We start from the raw sequence: 21,530 nt of genomic DNA, 5'->3' as shown, positions 1-21,530 counted from the left end.
CGTTGATTAGCAAATTGATGTAGATACAAAATGCTCCGATCTGACCGCACAAGAGACTGTTGCAATTTTGTTTCTCTTGAAAGAAAAGAAGTTTAAAAGAGAGATGGAACTGTCTAACAAGGAATCAAAGCTTCTAATGTTGGGCATCCTTAAGAATTTATGATGCTTAATACTCCTTGAGAATGTAATGCCTTTAAAGTAAACTCTAATGAGCATGTACATCTGCCAGCTCTGATGACATCTTGAAAGGCAGGCTTTCTTTGCTCAGGGATTTAACCTGAAAGGAGGTGCTTAATTCCTGGTTCAAAATTGGGAAAGGAGTACATCAAGGCTGTATGTTGTCATCCTGCTTATTTAACTTATATGCAGAACACATCATGCAAAAAGCCAGGCTGGATGAAGCACAAGCTGGAATCAAGATTTTGGGGAGAAATATCAAGAACTTCAGAGATGCAGGTGACACCACCCTTATGGCAGAAAGTGAAGAGGAATTAAAGAGCCTCTTGAGAAGGTGAAAGAGGACAGTGAAAAAGCTGGCTTAAAACCCAACATTCAAATAAACGAAGAGGATGACATCCTGTCCCATCACTTCATGGCAAATAGATGGGGAAACAATAGAAACAGACAGACTTTGTTTTCTTGGGCTCCAAAATCACTGCAGATGGTGACTGCTGCCATGAAATGAAAAAGTTCTTGCTCCTTGGGAGAAAAGCAATGACAAACCTAGACAGTATATGACAAAGCAGAGATGTTACTTTGCCGACAAAGGTCCATATGGTCAAAGTTATGATTTTTCCAGTAGTCATGTAAGGCTGTGAGAGCCGGACAATGAAAAAGGCTGAGTGCCAGAGAATTGATGCCTTCGCACTGTGGTACTGGAAAAGTCTCTTGAGAGCCCCCTGGACTGCAAGGAGATCAAACCAATCAATTCTAAAGGAGATCACCCCTGAATATTCATTGAAAGGACTGATGCTGAAGCTGAAGCTCCAGTACTTTGACCACCTGATGTGAAGAGACAACTCATTTGAAAAGACCCTGATGCTGGGAAAGATTGAAGTAGGAGGAGAAGGGGACAAGAGGATGAGATGGTTGGATGGCATCACCAACTTGATGGACATTAGTTTGAGCAAACTCCAGGAGATGGTAATGGACAGGGAAGTCTGGCATGCTGCAGTCCACGGGGTCGCAAAGTATCAGACACGACTGAGTGACTCAACAACTCAGGGACTTTCAAACTTTGTTACACATTGAAATCATCTGGGGAACTTTTAAAACTTCCTACACCTAAATTAGTAAATCTAGGATTTTTAAATGTTGGGGCCATTAATGTCAATAGTGTCAATAAACTAAATGTCAATAGTTTGTAAAGATCCCCAGTTGACTACATTGTGGAGCAAAGTCTGGGAATCATGTCATAGGCAAGATTTTCCTGGTAGCTGTCACAGAAGCTTTGGTCATTTTCTTCTGTGACCACTAGATGTCGCCACAGCCTAGAGACTGGAGGATTTTCCCTAGTACTTTCCATGTTAGGAAGGAAAAAAGAGAACTTTGTGTTATTTGTGTGTGTGTGTGTGTGTGAGTGAGAGAGAGAGAGAGAGAGAGAGAGAGAGAGAAAGAGAGCGCTTATTTTGATAGAAACAAATATCTTGAAGGAAAGGCTGAGATACTGAATAATAAAACTGATTAAATGTTTAACACTACCAATACAATATTGTAATGTAATTAGCCTCCAATTAAAATAAATAAATTTATATTTAAAAAAAACAAGAGACAATTCTCCAACAATGTTGTTATCTCCACTGTGTACTCATGTACCTAGATTCTTTAGTTAAGAAGGAGTGATGTGGGGAACACTGGGATTCTGGCCGTGGGGAGGCAAGAGGAGAGAGGAATTAAATGTAAAGGCGACTACTCAGTCCCTTGTGATGTTTTCAGATTTCTCCCTGCCCCGCTCCCTCTGTCAGGACTGTTCTTTCTCTCTTTTGTGCCCAGCTGCCATCCTCTGCTCTTTTATGGTTGCCCGATGCTAACAATCCTGGAGAAGGAAAGGAAAATAGCACTCCAGTATCCCAACCCACTCCGGTGTTCTTGCCTGGAGAATCCCATGGACGGGGGAGCCTGGTGGGCTGCCGTCTATGGGGTCGCACAGAGTCGGACACGACTGAAGCAACTTAGCAGCAGCAGCAGCAGCAGCATCCTTGCCTGGAAAATCCCATGGACAGAGGCCTGGTGGGCTGCCATCCATGGGGTTGCAAAGAGCTGGGCACAACTGAGCGACCAACACTTTCTGTGTAAGTAAGTCTCCTTTGATATCTCCCTACAAATGCAGATGCTGTTTTCTCCCCATCAGTTTCCTGTGGCCTCTCCAAGCTCCTTGTGGTCAAAGCTCTGCCTTGTTCAATCATGTACCCCCAATGCCCACCTAGTGTAGTTTTCCAAGCACACAGTAGATCTTTTATAAACATTTGTGAAACATGTGACAGAATGTTTAGAAATGAGGCCTAAAAACTGAGTTAGGTTTGGATGGCAAAAGTAGTATATAAGAAAGAGAAATTCATTTTAAACTGTTTCTGATGCAATTGGATCCAATTTAGGGATCTAAAGAGGAAAACTGGTTCGCATGCCGGTTTAAAGACTAGAATTTCATAGCTTCATTAAGACTCAAGGCTGGAGGAGACTTTGCAGTCACTTGGTTTAGCCCCTGCCATGAAGATTCAGGTTCAGGCTCAGCTTTCCATGCCAAGAAGTTGCTGAGGCTATGATTAGAGTCATCCAGTGACAAGTAACTCTGTGCTTCCAAAGAAGAGAATTCTACCAAATGGTGGAGTTGGTTTGAAAGTTATTCCTTATGTTGAGCCTAGATATTCCTCCCAGGGGCTGTATCTATAGGATTTAATTCATTCCTCTATAGCTTCACGTGCTGTGCCTGCTAAGTCATTTCAGTCATGTCCAACTCTTTGCGACCTTATGGCCTATAGCCCACTAGGCTCTTCTGTCCATGAGATTTTCCAGGCAAGAATACTGGAGTGGGTTGCTATGCCCTCCACCAGGGGATCCTCCCAACCCAGGGATCAAATCCAGGTCTCTTATGTCTCCTGCATTGGCAGGTGGGTTCTTTACCACGAGTGTCACCTGGGCAGACTTACAAACACTATAACCTCTGCTCCGAACATCCAGAAGGGTGAGATCATAGTCTCTTATCCAGACTAATTGTCCTCAGTCACTTCTAAGACAATAAAAATATTTTAATATTTAACTTAATAGTAGTAAATAATAAATGTTCATGTCCCCTCATTGTCTTTGATAAGTGTTTCATGAATGATTCAGTGAACTTTTTAAGGATTTGTTGAGACAACAAATCAGTCTTCAGGTGACCAGTGGAAAATGATTGCTCTTTCCAGATGCTACAATTTGTTAATAAGCTCCGGACTAATTTAGGAGAGTGCTGAATATCACTGAGATGTCTATTTCTGCAAACATTCACTTATAAAAACCCATCTGATCAAGAGCTGCATTCTTAGCCCCTTTTCCTAAAACTTACAGTGCAAAAATCAGATGTGTAATTGCTAAGTCATGGATCTGATTTGTTCTTGCTTGGAAAACAGGGCCAGTACTGGAAAGCAGACAGAAAGGATTCTGTAAAAGTTTTTTCCCCCATGATCTCTAAGATTGCTGAAGGGCTATGAATCAGCTCATAAGAATTTTCAGATCAATTAGTTCGTGAAGCAGTTCTATAGGGTGTCTCATTGACTTTCTGAGGGCGAGGGGTCAGAAACTCACCAATTCTCTATAAAGTGGGTCCAAGGTAAACCACAGAGCCACAGCACACCTCTGGCCCTTGGTGACTGCCTTCACCCCATGTGGGTTCTCTCCTCCAGACGAGAAGCTGATCATGCGCCCACACTTTGGTTTTATAGAGGCCTGAGAAAGAAAGTGAAAATATGACTCTCAATTTGAATACTGTGAACATTCCTACAACCCCCCTTCTCTATCCTTCTACTCAATTACTTGAGTCAAGTTTTGTCAAAGAACAATGGAATCCTGGGGCTGAAGAAGACATAGACTGTTTCCAACTTCCTGATCTATAAGACAAAGATAAAGTCAAAATAATACCTAATTCAGGAAATAAAGTTATCAGGTAAAATGGTCATCACAGTCCATGGCACGTGGTAACTGTTCAATACGTGCTGTGTTGGTGGCTGGCAAACGCCTTGACAGCAAAGGCTTTCTCTTTTAATTCATCTCTCTAATTTTAGTACCAGCACAGCCTAAGTAAATATACATTTAATATTTGTGGAATGACAAAAACAAATCATGGGGAAATCTGGGGTGCTGGTAATTATTACAATTGATCTAGGTAGTGGTGTGTATGCTCAGTTGTGTTTGACTCTTTGCAACCCCAGGGATTGTAGCCCACCAGGCTCCTCTGTCCATAGACTTTTCCAGATAAGAATACTGGAACAGGTTGCCATTCTTCCTCCAGGGGATCTTCTGGACCCAGGGATGGAACCTGCATCTCCTGTGTCTCCTGCATTGGCAGGCAGATTCTTTACCACTGTGTCGGCTGGAAAGCCTAGGTAGTGATGCACCCTTTCTAATTCCTTAATGGTGCATTTATGTTTGTGGATTTTTAAAAATAAAAAGTTTTAAAAATTCAAGTCTAATCTTAGTTGCTATTTTAATTCCTGTTACAATATTCCTGCCCTGGAGTCCTCAGCCAATACTTTTATACCCCTAGTGATGAGAACACATCACTCCTTTGGGTGACCCATTCCATAGCCTCTAGGGCTCGGAAATGATTGGCACAGTCCTTCCAAGCTTGTGCATGGCTCAGGTGGAGTTGATTAGGGAGAACAAGGTATAAGGGAAAGAAGCACTGCTTAGATCAAGCAAACAGGCTCCCTAAACTAAATAAGCTGAAGTAATGGGATTTTAGGGGTCTTGCTTTCATGTTTAAAGTGTCTGATCTAAGCAGAGTTCATTTTTCTTTCTTGAGAAACATAGAAACCAGACTTATTCCATAGTACAGCTTAGAAATAAAAGCAGGAAAGTGGTACCAATTGTTGGACTATTTGATAAGATGGACCCATTCTAATTAGCTATTTTCTGAATTGACTTGAGTTGATAGATGCCCATAGAAGAACCTTTGGTTCCCTTCACCATAAAATTCAATGGCTAAGTTTTCTCACCGGCAGCTTCAGGAATAATAGTTGGAAAATTTCCTGAAATTCTTGAATGTTAACTAACTTAAGTACTCCCAGACTGTGTGCCAACAAGTGGAAGGTCAAAAGTAAGTGGAGAAGTGAAAAATCCTGAGACCCAGGTGTGTGTGTGTGTGTGTGTGTGTGTGTGTGTGAAAGGGAAGAGCAGGAAAAAACAGTCACTTTTCTGGTTACTTCTCTATTCTCAATAATTGAGGAGTGATTTGTCTTTGCTAGAGAGAGTCGTTTTTCTTAATCAGCTTTATCAAAGTCAAAGTAACTTTCTGATGTAAATTTAGAGTTTCCTAGTTACTGGTGCCTTTAGTATCAATCTGATTTTGTGTTTCTGGAGGAGGAATTCCTACATAGATACAGCAAAATCACTGATACTTGAAGCAAATGAGGCAGGACAGGAAAGCCTTCCTATATACATGACTTTAGGATCTACTTTTAAGTTTTCTGAGCTGCTCATCCCCTGGTGCTGGTCAGGACTCACTTATCCACATGTGGTTGCTATTGCTTCTGTGTGATTATAGAGTCTTGGCATCAGCATCTTACAGTTCTAAAGAGAGGGCATGGGGACAACTTAATGCTTTGTCTCTGATGGAAGAATTGAAAGTATGTTTACACATGAAGGACTCCGGGAAAGCTTAGGAGAAGAAGCTGTCAATTGCTTGAAGCCATTGGCATTGGTTATAGGTGCGTGGGGTGACAAAGGACTAACCTCATCACATGGAGAGAATGACCTGTCATAAATCAGGTATGTGAAGAAATAAACAAGTTCCACTGATAATGTGGCTTCTATGAGAAAATGTATTCTGAAGTTTAGCTAAATGATTATAAACACACTTTTGGAACACAGCCTCACTGAGTTTAGTTTTTCATGAAGCAAATGGAACTCATTAGATTTTATCTTTTTCAAACTTGCACAGAGAAACTAAAATTCCTAAATAATTGTGTTTCACAAATATACTGCTGTTGAAAATAATCCATGTTTTTTCCAAGTATGATAAAAGAAAGTTCCTTTTGCTTTATATCTAACTGATGATTAAAGTCAGAGAAGGCTCTGTGCTGTATTTGTCTTGAATAAATGTAAATCTTAAGCCACCATCCAGTATTTACACAACTTCCAGATTTTTCTTCTAATGTTTTTTGGCTACACCACACAGCTTGCAGGATTAGTTACTTGTACGTGCATGCTGCTAAGTCACTTCAGTTGTGCTTATTTGCAACCCTATGGACTGTAGCCTGCCAGGCTCCTATGTTCATGTGATTCTCCAGGCAACAATACTGGAGTGGGTTGTCATGCCCTCCTCCAAGGGATCTTCCTTATCCAGGGGTCAAACCCGTGTCTCTTACATCTTCTGAATTGGCAGGCGGGTTCTTTACCACTTAGTTCAGTTCTCTTGCTCTGTTGTGTTCAATTCTTTGCAACCCCATGGACTCCAGCATGCCAGGCTTCCCTTTTCATCACCAACTCCTGGAGCTTGGTCAAACTCATGTCCATCGAGTCGGTGATGCCATCCAACCATCTCATCCTCTGTCGTCCCCTTCTCCTCCTGCCTTCAATCTTTCCCAGCATCAGGGGCTTTCCTAAAGAGTTGTCTCTTCACATCAGATGGCCAAGGTATTGGAGCTTAGGCTTCAGCATCAGTCCTTCCAATGAATATTCACAACTGATTTCCTTTAGGAATGACTGGCTTGATTTCCTCACTGTCTAAGGGACTCTCAAGTGTCTTCTCCAACACCACAGTTTGAAGGCATCACTTCTTTGGTGCTCAGCTTTCTTTATGGTCCTACTCTCACATCCATACGTGACTACTGGAAAAACCATAGCTTTGACTAGATGGACCTTTGTTGGCAGAGAAATGTCTCTGCTTTTTAATATGCTGTCTAGGTTGGTCATAGCTTTTCTTTCAAGGAGCAAGTGTCTTTTTATTTCATGGCTGCAGTCACCATCTTCAGTGATTCTACAGCCCAAGAAAATAAAGTCTGTCACATTTCCACTGTTTCCCCATCTATGTCCCATGAAGTGATGGGACCGGATGCCATGATCTTCGTTTTTTGAATGTTGGGTTTTAAGCCAGCTTTTTCCCTCTCCTCTTTTACTTTCATCAAGAGGCTCTTTAGTTCCGCTTTGCTCTCTGCTATAAGGGTGGTGTCATCTGCATATTTGAGGTTATTGATATTTCTCCCAGCAATCTTGATTCCAACTCATGCTTCATCCAGCCTGGCATTTCGCATGATGTACCCTGTATTTAAGTTAAATAACCAGGGTTACAATATACAGCCTTGACGTACTTCTTTCCCAATTCGGAACCAGTCCATTGTTCCATGTCTGGTTCTAACTATTGTTTCCTGACCTGCATACAGATTTCTCAAGAGGCAGGTCAGGTGGTCTGGTATTCCCATCTCTTTCAGAATTTTCCAGTTTTTCGTGATCCACACAGTCAAAGGTTTTGGAGTAGTCAATAAAGCAGAAGTAGATATTTTTCTGGAACTCTCTTGCTTTTTCTATGATCCAACGGATTTAGCAAGTTGATCTCTGGTTCCTCTGCCTTTTCTAAATACAGCTTGAACATCTGGAACTTCTCGGTTCATGTACTGTTGAACTGAGCTTTACCCATTTCTCAGGGAGCTTTACCACCTCCCAGTAGCTTTCCCACTAGCTCCCTGGGAAGCCCCTTAATTCCCTGCTGCTGCTGCTGCTAAGTCGCTTCAGTCATGTCCGACTCTGTGCGACCCCGTAGACCGCAGCCCGCCAGGCTCCCCGGTCCCTGGGATTCTCAAGGCAAAAACACTGGAGTGGGTTGCCATTTCCTTCTCCAATGCATGAAAGTGAAAAGTGAAAGTGAAGTCGCTCAGTCGTGTCCTACTCTTAGCGACCCCATGGACTGCAGCCCACCAGGCTCCTCTGTATCAAATCCCAGTTCCAGACAGGGAGTCCTAACCACTGAACCGCCAAGGAAATTGCAGATTTTTTGAAAGTAAAGAATTTAGAACAATTTTCTTAATGGAGCCAAAAGTTGGGTTATTTCCCTGCTCCAGAAATAAATCAATTTTCCCTCCAGAATCAAAGAGGGGAGAGGTAAAAAGGAAAACTACCCATTTCTCTTTGTTATTGGCACTCGTTACCTCAGAATTTTAATTAGCTACAAAACGCCCCTAAACTCCAGCATATGCATTCATCTAAAGTAGAACTTATTTCGGCAAATATATCTCTCAACTTGGAACTTTTTCATCAAAACATTGTTTAAATTAGTACTTTTGGTATAGTTACAACTTTATCTTAAAAATATAAATATCTAAAAGAGGAGTAGTGTCTGATTTCACATCTTTAAAACGCAAAATTACAATGAGCTTGCATTCAGAAACTGGTGAATTCACATATGTTAGTGATTCATGAAATTAACGATTTATGCCTAGTATTCCCGGCTGGTTTACTGTCAAACATTGGGCATTTCCAAATTTGGCCACTAGATGGAGTAGAAGCAAAGAAATCTTCCAACCACCTGTTTGATTCCCTTTCCAATTGGGTGAGATGTAAGCATTTCTGAACCTGTTAACAGAGCTCAGAAATCAAATACGTTCTGCACAGAGGATTTTCAAAAGGTGATAGTCGTGTATCAGGATTTAAACTGAGTCCAGATCACCAGTCTTGATTTAATTTCCCAGATCATGAAATACCAAAATGCTGACATGTTAAAATTTAAGCTTTTTACCAAAATTAAAAAAAAAGTTTGAGGCACCATGACCTTTTGAATTACAGTATATTAAACTACATGGAATATTTTTCTTAATTATATCAATATTTATGGACAATTTTAGCCAGAATTCCCATAAGTTTTCCCTTTAAATCTGATAATGCATTTTTTTTATATCATTTGCTTAAACCCCAGTTGGTATGACATGAATGATACTGAGAAAAGAGTACAAATATGAAGGAAAATACATAAAACTCACATAAGATTGTGGAAATAGCCTATATAATGGAAAATCCTTGAAGTTTACCACATACATGTTTCAGTAATTTTAGCTTTGCAGAGAGGAAAGAAATGTGTCATAATCTATTTACAATTCAATTATCTTCTCAATCAGAAATTCTATTTTTTCACCGTGCATGTTTTCTACATGCTGTTTGACTTAAAAACCAAAGATTCTGGCTATATGGTTTATAAGTGCTCAGTAGGCTGGTTTTCCAAAGGCATTAGTTTACTTAGGAACATCATGGCTGACTTTAACTTTTGATTTTTAGTCTATGATGATGTGTTTAGAATCTCATCCAAAGAGTGAACATGTAACACATATGTGTCTGTGTGAATGTATATATATCAAGTTTCAAGTATAGGTTTACTTACCACAATAATTATGTGAATATATATATATATATACACACACACATACATACACATATATATAAGCCTTTAACTGTGTGGATAACAATAAACTGTTGAAAATTCTGAAAGAGATGGGAATACCAGACCACCTGACCTGCCTCTTGAGAAACCTATATGCAGGTCAGGAAGCAACAGTTAGAACTGGACATGGAACAACAGACTGGTTCCAAATAGGAAAAGGAGTACGTCAAGGCTGTATATTGTCACCCTGCTTATTTAACTTATATGCAGAGTACATCATGAGAAATGCTGGGCTGGAAGAAGCACAAGCTGGAATCAAGATCGCCAGGAGAAATATCAATAACCTCAGATATGCAGATGACACCACCCTTATGGCAGAAAGTGAAGAAGAACTAAAGAGCCTCTTGATGAAAGTGAAAGAGGAGAATGAAAAGGTTGGCTTAAAGCTCAACATTCAGAAATTAAGATCATGGCATCCAGTCCCATCACTTTATGGGAAATAGTTGGGGAAACAGTGAAAACAATGTCAGACTTTATTTTTCTAGGCTCCAAAATCACTGCAGATGGTGATTGCAGCCATGAAATTAAAAGAGGCTTACTCATTAGAAGGAAAGTTATGACCAACCTAGTGAAAGTGAAAGTGAAGTTGCTCAGTCATGTCCAATTCCTAGCTACCCCATGGACTGCAGCCTACCAGACTCCTCCATCCATGAGATTTGCTAGGCAAGAGTACTGGAGTGGGTTGCCATTGCCTTCTCTGATGACCAACCTAGATAGCATATTAAAAAGCAGAGACATTACTTTGCCAACAAAGGTCCATCTAGTCAAGGCTATGGTTTTTCCAGTGGTCATGTATGGATGTGAGAGTTGGACTATGAAGAAAGCTGAGCACCAAAGAATTGATGCTTTTGAACTGTGGTGTTGGAGAAGACTCTTGAGAGTCCCTTAGACTGCAAGGAGATCCAACCAGTCCATCCTTAAGGAGATCAGTTCTGGGTGTTCCTTGGAAGGACTGATGCTGAAGCTGAAACTCCAGTACTTTGGCCACCTCATGCGAAGAGTTGACTCATTGGAAAAGACCCTGATGCTGGGAGGGATTGAGGGCAGGAGGAGAAGGGGACAACAGAGGATGAGATGGCTGGATGGCATCACTGACTAGATGGACATAAGTTTGGGTGGCATCCGGGAGTTGGTGATGGACAGGGAGGCCTGGAGTGCTGCAATTCATGGGGTCGCAAAGGGTCGGACAAGACTGAGCGACTGAACTGAACTGATACATATATATATACATATATATATATATATATATATATATATATATATACATGCATATAGTAATTTGTATAATGATGGGTATGATGACCAATGCTCGCTCTAAGCACACAGGACACCAGGGTACATGAAAGTCAATCTGTAGAGACACGTGACTTATCCTAGTAGTGGGTGATTTAAAATCAGGTGTTTTTATGTCTCCATCAAATTACTTGAAAAAGAATCTGAAGAGCTACATTCTGGTTCTAACACTAACTATATGGTCCTTAAAAAGTATTCTTTAAATCACCCATATGTAAAATGAACAAGAAGATTTTTATTGATGATTCCATTTCTAACATTTTATGATGTATAAATTTACTGGATCTCTGTTCACCTCTTGAATTCTCAAGATCAGGAATATTTGAAATCCAGCAGCCCTTGGAAAATGGCAAAAGTGAGACTGAAAAATGCTAGATAAATTTGCAAGAATAGACTTGCTTACAGTCACAGTCTTGGCGTCCATTTCAGTGAATATGAATTCTCCTCCTTCAAAGTCATCATTCATATATAGGAGAGCACTGTAAGAAGAAAGGGAAACCATTTGTCCTCTCACATGCCTGCACGACATCACCGCAGAATACTGGACACTGGACATGAACCAACTGGCCTGATTAGTAAGTTTCCTCTGAACTAGAGATGAAAATGATTGACCTTCCTAAACTTCAAAAGTAAGATCAGATGTAGGGTCATATAAAGTGAAAGTGGAAGTCGCTCAGTCGTGTCCAACTCTTTGCGACCCCACTCCATGGAATTCTCCAGGCCAGAATTCTGGAGTGGGTAATAGCCTTTCCCTTCTCCAGGGGATCTTTCCAACCCAGCGATCCAACCCAAGTCTCCCGTTTTGCAGGTAGATTGTTTATCAGCTGAGCCACAAGGGAAGCCCAGGGCCATATAGGAAGTATTTATTCATTCTTACGTTAAAATTTTAGTTATATTTCAAACCTTATCTCAAACCTCAAACCTTATTTCAAACCTTTATCACTTTCCAAAGTAAAACCTAACTAGGTTTAATCTAGCTCTTCGATGTTGCCCACAGAATCTAAAACTCTCTTCTTTTCTTTTATGCTAGTAACTCTGAAGGACGCAATTTTTCCTTAAGCAGCTGCAGAGTTCCAAGGGGTGTAGCCTAGCCTTGCAGGTAGGGGGCGCTCAATAAACGTTTTTGTATAGAGCACAGTGTAGTTATGAACACATTATATGCATGGTGACTACAACTCCTGATGCTTTCCTTTACACAGTACAATATCATTCAATAAGAGAATACATTTTTTTCTCCTGAGTTTCCAGTTTCTTATTTACAAGACGCAGACATAGGTAAATGACGTGATGAGATCCCTCTGCATGTTGAAATGCATCTCCTCTGTTCTCAAAATGAGATGCATATACCACAAGGATATATTTAACTGAAAGCCAAGTGAGAAAAAAAAAAAACATAAACTTCACTTTTTGGTATGAAAACAAAACGGGTGTTCTGTGAAATAGGATGCAACAAAATGAGCAGGGATTTTTAACATAAAAATATGACATGCTGAAGGCACTTCTGGTGTGGCAGCTACTTAAGAAAATTATCTGAGCATCTCTGCTTCATCGAGATGAGTGTGATGACAGCAAAACAGATCAGCTTTCTAATTTCCATGGAGTTTTGATAATTATTGGGCAAAAGTTTTATTTTGAAGCAGGGGCTGGTGGTACCTATAGTCCCGGAATGTGTAAGCAGGAGGCTCCTTCCAGCATTCATTGGCCTCTGGATCCAACAGGCAGTTGTCAGCATGGATGGGATGACTGAGGTCATTTCTTCTATCCTGTTGACCTGCCAGAAAAGGGAACAGGGATGCATGAAAGATGGAGTGCCATAACCTCCAAGAGCAAAGCTGACAATCTATCTGTCTTCTCCTATGGATGATGTCCCTTGCAAATTTGAGGAGTCAGAAGGCAGAGCAGACTAAAGAGCACTGGGCAAGCGCAGTCAAGTGATTCTGATCCTGTATTTGATATGAACTCGTTGTAAAAAACTGTAGGCAAGTCGCACCTGTCTTCTTCAGCTATGACAGCTCTCTATAAATATACATGCGGAAATTCCATGCATTTCACGTGCTGTGCTTTGTGTGCAGCAGTAAAAGGTTGAGGATAACATGCCAATGTTAAAAAGAACAGAGTTTATGCAGCTGAGAATTCACAAGTGGAAAGTCTACTTATGTGACAGTCTTTGCCCCTTCCTCCTTAGGAGGGTGTTGAAGAGAAGACGTGGAGAAGAAATAGCGATGCCAGGGAGTGAGGAGGTCTCTGTCTTTTTAAAGAACATTTCTTTTAATGTTTCCTTTGTCTTCCAAGCACTTCCCCTCAATGCTTGTGGACATAATGGGGACTGTAATTTCCAGGTTCTGAAACCCTGAAAAGGGAAACCTAGAGCAGAAAAGTATTTTTTTTTTAAATGCTATTGAAACAAGCAGAAGCAATGGATTTGGAAAGGAACACAGGCAGAGTGATGGCCTTCTAATAGTTTAGGGAAGAGCAAAGTAGAAAAAGAGGGAAGGGAAAAATCAGAATGAGTAAGCTTTTTTTGTTTTAAAAATGTAGAACTCTTCTGTATCAAGTCTGACACATTCCTAGAGCTTTGTTCCACATTGTTTTCTTTCTCATTTCACAGAGAGTAAACGGGAACAAGTTCAGACTCTGAGATCTCACCAGACAGGGCTGTGCGGCAGACCATGTGCGTATAGGAAAAATACAGGGTTGAGTTCAGCATGAAATAGGATTCTACAATCTTTCGAGCCTTCTCGCTGATGTCATAAAACAGACGGGCACTCTTCAGGGGGACTCGGCCTTCATAACCAAACTGAAGAAAAGGAAGAATGTTAGAAACCACTGGGTTGATTGGAGGGCTTGAGGACATCAGACGCCAATTATTGAGGAAATCATTAAGCCAATATAGGATGCTCAGCTCTCTGTTGGCTTGTGGAAATACTACGACAGACTTGTGGGTTTGGGTTAGGAAAATGAGCCCTTGAAAGAAGCCTAATCACAGAGGGGAATTTAAAAGCTAATCACCCTCTTTTCTCTCAGAACACTTCCATCACTCCTTTCTAAAAACATTTCTAGCAGTACAGAATGATAACTTGAGTATGTTTTCACCATTGTACCTTGAGCTCCTTGAGGACAAGGGTATTGTATATTATTTGTCAGATGCAAACTTAGGAAATTACAGAGTTTGGTAAGTTGATAACTGAATAGATTGATAAATGAATGATTAGAAACAATGAAGGTGTCATTTCATACTTGCTCCCTTCAACAACCTGATAGGTCTGTATCCTAAACCCTTCCCTTCCCTGAATCTGGCATTTCTAGAAGATCTTGCATTAACACTTGGGAATTTAAATCCAAAAGAGTTTAAGTCTTTACTTTGAGTGCTTTCAGGACAGTTGCACCTTCGAACTTTTCATTGGGTGTATGGGGTGAAGTTTTTCCTCTGTATCCATCACCAACGAGCATGATCCCCTGGAAGCAAAATACAAGATGCTCTATTAATGATGATTATGGATTCATCACAACCCCCTTTCTGCCTTGATTGCCAGAAAACTGAGAACCCAAGTCAATAGTCAGAACCATCCCCATTTTATTCCAGGATTCTGGTATCAGTAATTCTTCCGATCAAAAGAGGGAAATTTACTTAACTTTCACCCCACATTTGTATTATCAGATGCCACCACCATATGCTGTAGAAATAGCTAGAATATAAATAATTAATATATTGACTGTGCTGTGCTGTGCTAAGTCGTTTCATTTGTGTCTGGCTCTGCGAGACCCTATGGACTGTAGCCTGCCAGGCTTCTCTGTCCATGGGATTCTCCAGGCAAGAATACTGAAGTGGGTTGCCATGCCCTCCTCCAGGGGATTGTCCTGACCCAGGGATCAAAACATCCTCTCTTACATCTCTTGCATTGAAATGCAGGTTCTTTACCACTAATGCCACTTGGGAAACCCAATATATTGATTAATTTCTGTCAAATATAAAGACATTTCCCCAATGACTTCATATCATAGCAGGACACATGCTGGATACTGAAGTCCTAGGAATTAAGCCTCTAGCTCTTCCAGACCCAACAGCCACGTCCAGATCTGGACAAAACTACAATGACCCAACCCAAAGGCTCTGAAAGTGCCTCCACAATCAATGTCCTTGGAAAGTGGTATTTCAGGCCTGGTTCCCTGGCTTCAAGTAAGCCCAGGATCAAAGCACTCCTAGGCTGAGGCCAGGCCAGCTCAGCATCAGGCTTCCGGTCCTCACACTGGCCACGCTGTGCAGCTCCCGGCATTGCTCCTCCGACAGGACGTTATCCAGGAGGACACGCTGAGTCCCGTTCAGCTGCTCTGAGTTGTAGACAAACGTGATGTTCTCATACAGCAGAGGGCCACCTGCAGAGACAAACACATGGCTGTCCTTGTTATCTCTGTCCCTAAGCTGGGAAGGCTGGAACACCCAGCAGCTTTCAATGTGCAGTTCAGGAGAGTCGGCTTCCTCACTAATACTGAGGAATGCAAAGGCAGAACCACACACTGGGAAGCTCTAGAAGCTCAATATAGATTCAAGAAAAAGGGAGATGTCTGGCTAGCAGGTTTCTCCACGATGTCATAATTAATACGTATTATTATATTTGTATAGGAGTTTCTATTTTTTCACTTGATTCCAGGGAAGATTCTGCAAAACAGACTGGGCATCTCATGGGATTCTGCTCAGAAAATCATAGACTTTTCCAGAATTCTCTCAGTAGATGGCCCTTCCCTTCTTCACAGCTTCTCGGTTCCTATTTCAGCTACAACATCTCGTGCAATTATCGGATGACAAAACCTCAAGGTAGGTGAAGACCTTTAAAAAAGACAGCAGGACAACCAAACACTTGAGAAAAAAGAAAAGCATTTCCTTGATGACATATTTGTGCTGTCAGTTTCACAAGTATCTAGAGCAGTGCCTTCACCAGGTAAGTCAGGGAGTAAATGCACATCAGGAGAGTCACACTCAAGTCACCTGACTCCTTCTCAGTCTTATTTCCACCACGTATTGATTACAGATGGTCTGGCTTTTGGAATACTTATTTTTATGCACACACACACACACACACACACAGAGTTTATAAAATTAGCCCCACAAAGACTCTTCAAAATGTGGTGCTTTGGGGCTACATTTTATGTGGTGAAATTACAAAATCTAGATCTGACATGGTCCTTTCCTTACAGAGAATAAGACTGAAGGACAAAGCCTCTGATGGTGAAGAAATCTTCCACTGTAGCAAAGTACAACCATCTTGAACCAGAAAACCGAACAGGAAAGCAGAACTTGTTTTTCTCTTCTTTATAATACTCCTAAAAGACCTGATGTCTGTCAACAGCAGCAGCTTACCATGGAGGACACGGGGGGTGGGTGGGGGTCCCACAGTTGTTTCAAACAAGAAAGAGACAATTGAAATTGATGTCTACCCTCTGACTTTAAATTAGATTGGTCAAACTAGGGAACAGCACTGAATGTTACTAGTCCAGTTGGGATAAAAGAGTCACTACAGCCCATGATTAATGGAATATTAAAATAATGAGTCAGTGTTTCTCAGTCTTCAGTAATGTATGGTTATCTCTGCTGACAAATTATTTGCACTGTGATTTTACTTTCAGATTTGCAGTCATAAAAATATGAGTACAGTATTTATTTTTACAGCCTCATATAACTATCATATCCAAACCAATTTACAAGATTCGATACAAGCAGGACCATAAAACCAGCTAAATTCAAATCAACAGTGTTAATAAAATGGCTAATGTTATTTTGTGGAAACTAAAAGGCGATGTTCCACATGAATATTCTACTGAGCAGTCTGGCCCAGGTTCTTCTGAGCCGGCATTCCTCGGAGTGCTTTTGGTGTGTAATGACTCATCCTACTACAAGTTTTCTCTGTTGAAACTACTATGGAATCTTACTGGACCATGAGGAATTTTGGCCTTCATCTGGTCCTAATACATTATTCATAAGTTTGTCCTACTTCATTTCTTATTAGTCTTTGACCACTGAAGTGTTATTAACAGATGCCAATGTGACAGTAACTGCATCCATACCCACTGAGGTATGAAATCTCATGGCATCCTTGGCTAGAAGTGGTTATTCAGATGATCCACCAGTTGCCCCTCTTCATTTTTCTAACTGGCCAGCAAAATTTATAAATATAGAATTTCTTGGGAGCCAGGAAAATATCAATATACCCACAAGCTCCCAGTTTTAGTAACAATCTTTTGGATAAATAGAAAATATACATACAAAGTCAATTTTTCAAATTCAATATTTCTCAAACTTTATACTACAGAGAAGTTTTTAATGAAAAAAAGAGTTTCTTGATCAAATATGTTTGGGAAGTAGTGGGTTAAACAACATTTAAGAGGATATCTTAGAACTTTAAATATGTGAACAGCCATTATAAATATCCTAAGCATCAATATAATATGCAGCAGTTCTCACCGTAAAATAAGTGTAATGTCCACCCTTTCTTCCTCTCCTCTTTTGTGTCTTCCTCTTTCCTCCCTACCTCCCTTGCTCCTTCCCTTCCTTCCTGTCCCCGCTTCCTTTCTATGGCAAAGAGACTCTAGGTTGGCCCCTAATTATCACTGCCTACTGGTACTCATAGGTTTGTGTACTTTGCTTCTCTCAAGTGTAGGTGGGGCCTGGAGTTTGCTTCTAACTAAGAATATGGCAAATGTGATGGGATGTCACTTCTTTGATTGGTTACATAAAATTGCAACTCCTATCTTCTGGTTGACTTAACCTGTCACCTTCTCAGCATACACTCTGATGAAATAAGTTGCTGTATTGGACAGACTCACATGGCAAGGAATTGAGGGCATCCTTCGGCCAACAGTCTGCCAGAAACTGAGAACCACAGTCCAATAGTCTTTAGGAACCGGATTCTGCTATTGAACTTGGAAGAAGATAGTTCTTCAGCTTTAGAAGAGATGTCAGTCCTGATCAACACTTGATGAAACCTTGTGACAGATTCTGAAGAATGGACCCAGCTAGGCTAACCCCAGAGTCCTGCTGTCAGAGACCGAGATAGTAAAGGTATGCTGTTAAAAGCTGCTACCTTAATGCTTGGAGAAGAGCATGGCAACCCACTCCAGGATTCTTGCCTGGAGAATCCCATGGACAGAGCAGCCTGGAGGGCTATACTCCATGGGGTTCCAAAGAGTCGGACACAACTGAAGTGACTTAACATGCACACACATAACTTTGTGCAATTTTTTTTTTCACAGATTGGAATGGACTTCCTAACAAAAAACACAGTTCACTTGAGAAAGGTTGCTGTAATCTATATAGTTAAGGTTTATAGGCAGTTCCTCAAATATTAAAAAGCAAACTATATATTCCATTTCCATTCAGAGATATAGAGAAAGAGGTTCCTTTAACAAAAAAGACAAGCTACTTGTAGATTCACTGGAAATAATTTTCTAGTATAAAATTCAAATAGAAATGGAAGACAGACCAAGGGTTTAGTGGAACAGGTTGGTTTGTACTTTGCTGTTTTTCTCATTTTCAATATTGAGAGTATATTACTTTAAATTTATTTAGCTTATTTTAGAGCATGACTTCAAAAGCTACCTAAAACTAAGACATTAAGAAAAATGCCTACCATGTTCTGTATAAGTATTTTCTGTGATGATGATGATGATGATGACTGAATTGGTAAAATATGCCTGGTATATTGTGTTAAGCTCTGAATGAGATCTCTCTCTAAATAAGCACATGACATACTGGGGTATTTTTAAAAGTAGGCTTATAGTTCAAGCTTTTTTCAGGGCGGGAATAGAGAGGCAGATGTAGAGAATAGATGCGTGGATATGGTGGGGGAGTGGAGGGATGAACTGGAGGACTGGAATTGACATTACACACACTACTATATGTAAAACAGATAGCAAGTGGGAAGTTGCTGTTTAGCACATGGAGCTCAGCTCGGTGCTCTGTGATGACCTAGACGAGTGAGATGAGGGGCATGCGGGAGGCCCAAGAGGAAGGGGAGATGTATATGTATACACACATATAGCTGATTCACTTCATTGCACAGCAGAAACTAACGGAACATTTAGCACCAACTGTACACCAATACATAAATTTTTAAAAGTCAGTTAAAAATAAAAAATAAAAGAGGGCTACTGAGATATTGCAAAATTTCCCCAACCATGCCATAAGTAACATAACAAAGATCAAGTTAAGGGACAAAGTGTAACATGGAGTCTAAAATACCTAAGCTCCAACAGGCTCAGGCAGAATCTACACTAGAAATCTGCCTTTCATGTAGCTATCACAATCACCACTAAGCACAGAGTTTCCTACAGAGGTTTCCCACATATACATTTGACAAAAGACAATCAAAAACCTACCTACTGCTCAAAAGAAAAAAAATATAAAAGGAAAAATAAATCCTGCCATTCAAAAATGCACATGGTAGAAAAATTCTACCAGCCTATGAATGACTAGTAGCACACTAGACAGAGAAAAACATTAAAATAAAAATAAAAATGTAGTCCAATAAGTTGTGGTTCCTGGGATCTGATTTGATGGGTTCAGCCAACTCTTAACCACAGCCCAAGGAAAGTTAGTTGAACAACTTAATTCTTCTCTCATTCATAAAGTATGTGCCTGGCTCTGGCTCTCTCATTGCAATAAAGAAGAATCATCTAAGAAAATGCTCCTTTGTGTTCACTGCTCATGACATAGCAAGAAGATCTCTTTTATCATAATACAACAAGGTCATACAAGTAACAACAGGAGTGTGCTACCAAGCTCCTATACGAGCACAGTCCCTCACAGTTTACAAAAGACTTTCATGTTCATCCTCTCCAAAGAGTTGCTATTTTTCTGTTACATGTGAGGATCACAAAGCTCAGACAGAATGAGTCTCCAGTTACCAGTTACTCTGGAGAACATCAGACTAAGATAAGCTTCCTGATTCCAAGGTCAAAGTTATTTCTACTATACCCCCACTGACTCAGGGATTATTATCAAGCGGGGTTTTTGGAAAACCGGTGGTTGAAAAAAGAATGGATAAGTGACAGATGTTTTTAATAAGATGACATGCATATTCCACAGACTGGAGTCACTCTGGGATGCAGTAGCCCTGAGTCACTCCCATCTAAATGCCTGGCAGTCATCCAATATGAATACTATTAAATACTGTTAGATAACCAGAGTAGATGACAATATTTTTGTGGAAGATGAGAAAAGGTGAAATATATTCTACTCTGGAAGCATGTATTCTTTTGTGCTTCCCTGACACACGCTTTCAGCCAGACTGATGTTGAAAGTGTTTTCTGGTTGGGAACTTAACCTCTGTCTACCAGTGTACTTAATTTAGACCTTATTTTGATCTCCAGTGACTGCACAGAAGGCTTTCAAGTAGCTTCCCAGAGAACATTCTAAGATCCTAAGATTAGCTCATTCAACTGCAGAAATGATAGAATTTGATAACCCAGTCATTCATGACCTTGCTCCATCCTGTGTAGTCTTCTGTTCTACTCTTCCCACTAGCTTTCCTAGTCAGTTTCTGGACATCAGATCCCCTGGTAGCCAGGCACAGGGGCGGGGGAGAAAATGCTATGAAATTTGACGACTGTCCTAAAGTTTCCCTGACTTTTACAGCAAAGTGCCCAGCTTACTGGCATGCACTTCCTGGGTGATTTCTCGGCTTAATAAGCAGCATGAACTCTGGCTGACCATGAAGCTCCCTGGCACTTGTAAAACAGCCTGGGCTTGGTGGCCACAAACTGAGGTCCAGGTCAGATTAGATGAGCATATTATCCTGTTTACTGCCTCAAAGTGACTTGGAAGCTGAGGAAGGAAAAGGGCTGGGAAATGTGAGAGGTGCACAGAGCCAGATGTTTTCAAGTCAGCTAGAGGAAATGTGCTGACAGCTCATTTGTTAGGGAAAGGAGGACTGTATTTCTTCTCCATGCAGGTTTTTGAAAACTTCTTATCTTGCAGTGATTTAATCAATGGGGGATACATTTTGGATATCTAGACATTTCTATGTTCCATCATCAGATGAAGAGAAGAAAGTGAGATTTGGATTCAAAATCCTCCTCATGCTAATACGAGCTCTGGGGCTTTGAATGGGTGAGTAAGTCTCTGTGACCCTCAGTTTTCTTGCCTGTGAAGTGGGGGACACTTGTCTCACAGGAGATGCCACCAGTATTAAAATGAATTGTATGTAAATTTTCTGGGAAAATTGGGAAACATATAGAGGTAGTAAAAATTGTAAAGGATTGCTACTGTGGTTTGTAATACACTTGCCAATAATTTATGATAACAAAAATGTTTAGCTCTATTTAAAAACTACTTTTGGCAACACTCCACCTATGTCTCCATTCATTTTGAAATTATGCAGGTAGACATCTAATATCCTGTTCTTTCCTTCTCAATGCCTTTGTGGCATTTGTTGTATCCACTTGAATGGCTCCCTCCACACTTCTGTCAATCCAATCTAAATTCTACTGATTTATCAAAGCCCTGATCAGATATATGCCTTGAGGATTTTAGGTTAACTAATCCAATATCTCTGTGACGTGTCTCTTCAAGTTCCTTCCAATACACTGTCTATTCTGTGAGTTTAGCACTCACCTGCCATGTGAG

At 40.6% G+C, this 21,530-nt stretch overlaps 1 protein-coding gene across 2 annotated transcripts in view; it reads right to left on the bottom strand.

The window, feature by feature from the left end:
* The window catches only part of P3H2 (prolyl 3-hydroxylase 2), a 179,382-nt gene that overhangs the window by 5,277 nt on the left and 152,575 nt on the right, over positions 1 to 21,530 (bottom strand). The window contains exons 9-14 of one of the 2 annotated variants that reach the window (XM_019958189.2): positions 15,159 to 15,286; positions 14,273 to 14,368; positions 13,559 to 13,709; positions 12,566 to 12,683; positions 11,316 to 11,391; positions 3,781 to 3,921 (exon numbers count right to left, since the gene is read on the bottom strand). In XM_019958189.2, the coding sequence (XP_019813748.2) occupies positions 3,781 to 3,921; positions 11,316 to 11,391; positions 12,566 to 12,683; positions 13,559 to 13,709; positions 14,273 to 14,368; positions 15,159 to 15,286 (710 nt within the window). Of the gene's footprint in view, positions 1 to 3,780; positions 3,922 to 11,315; positions 11,392 to 12,565; positions 12,684 to 13,558; positions 13,710 to 14,272; positions 14,369 to 15,158; positions 15,287 to 21,530 lie in introns of those variants that run through there. The other variant, XM_070790167.1, reaches the window with a different exon arrangement.

This window comes from Bos indicus, chromosome 1 (assembly GCF_029378745.1).
Source record: "Bos indicus isolate NIAB-ARS_2022 breed Sahiwal x Tharparkar chromosome 1, NIAB-ARS_B.indTharparkar_mat_pri_1.0, whole genome shotgun sequence".
Classification (NCBI taxonomy): domain Eukaryota; kingdom Metazoa; phylum Chordata; class Mammalia; order Artiodactyla; family Bovidae; genus Bos; species Bos indicus.
The sequence above is the reverse complement of the archived record's forward strand: the minus strand, read 5'-3'. Positions and strand labels throughout refer to the sequence as shown.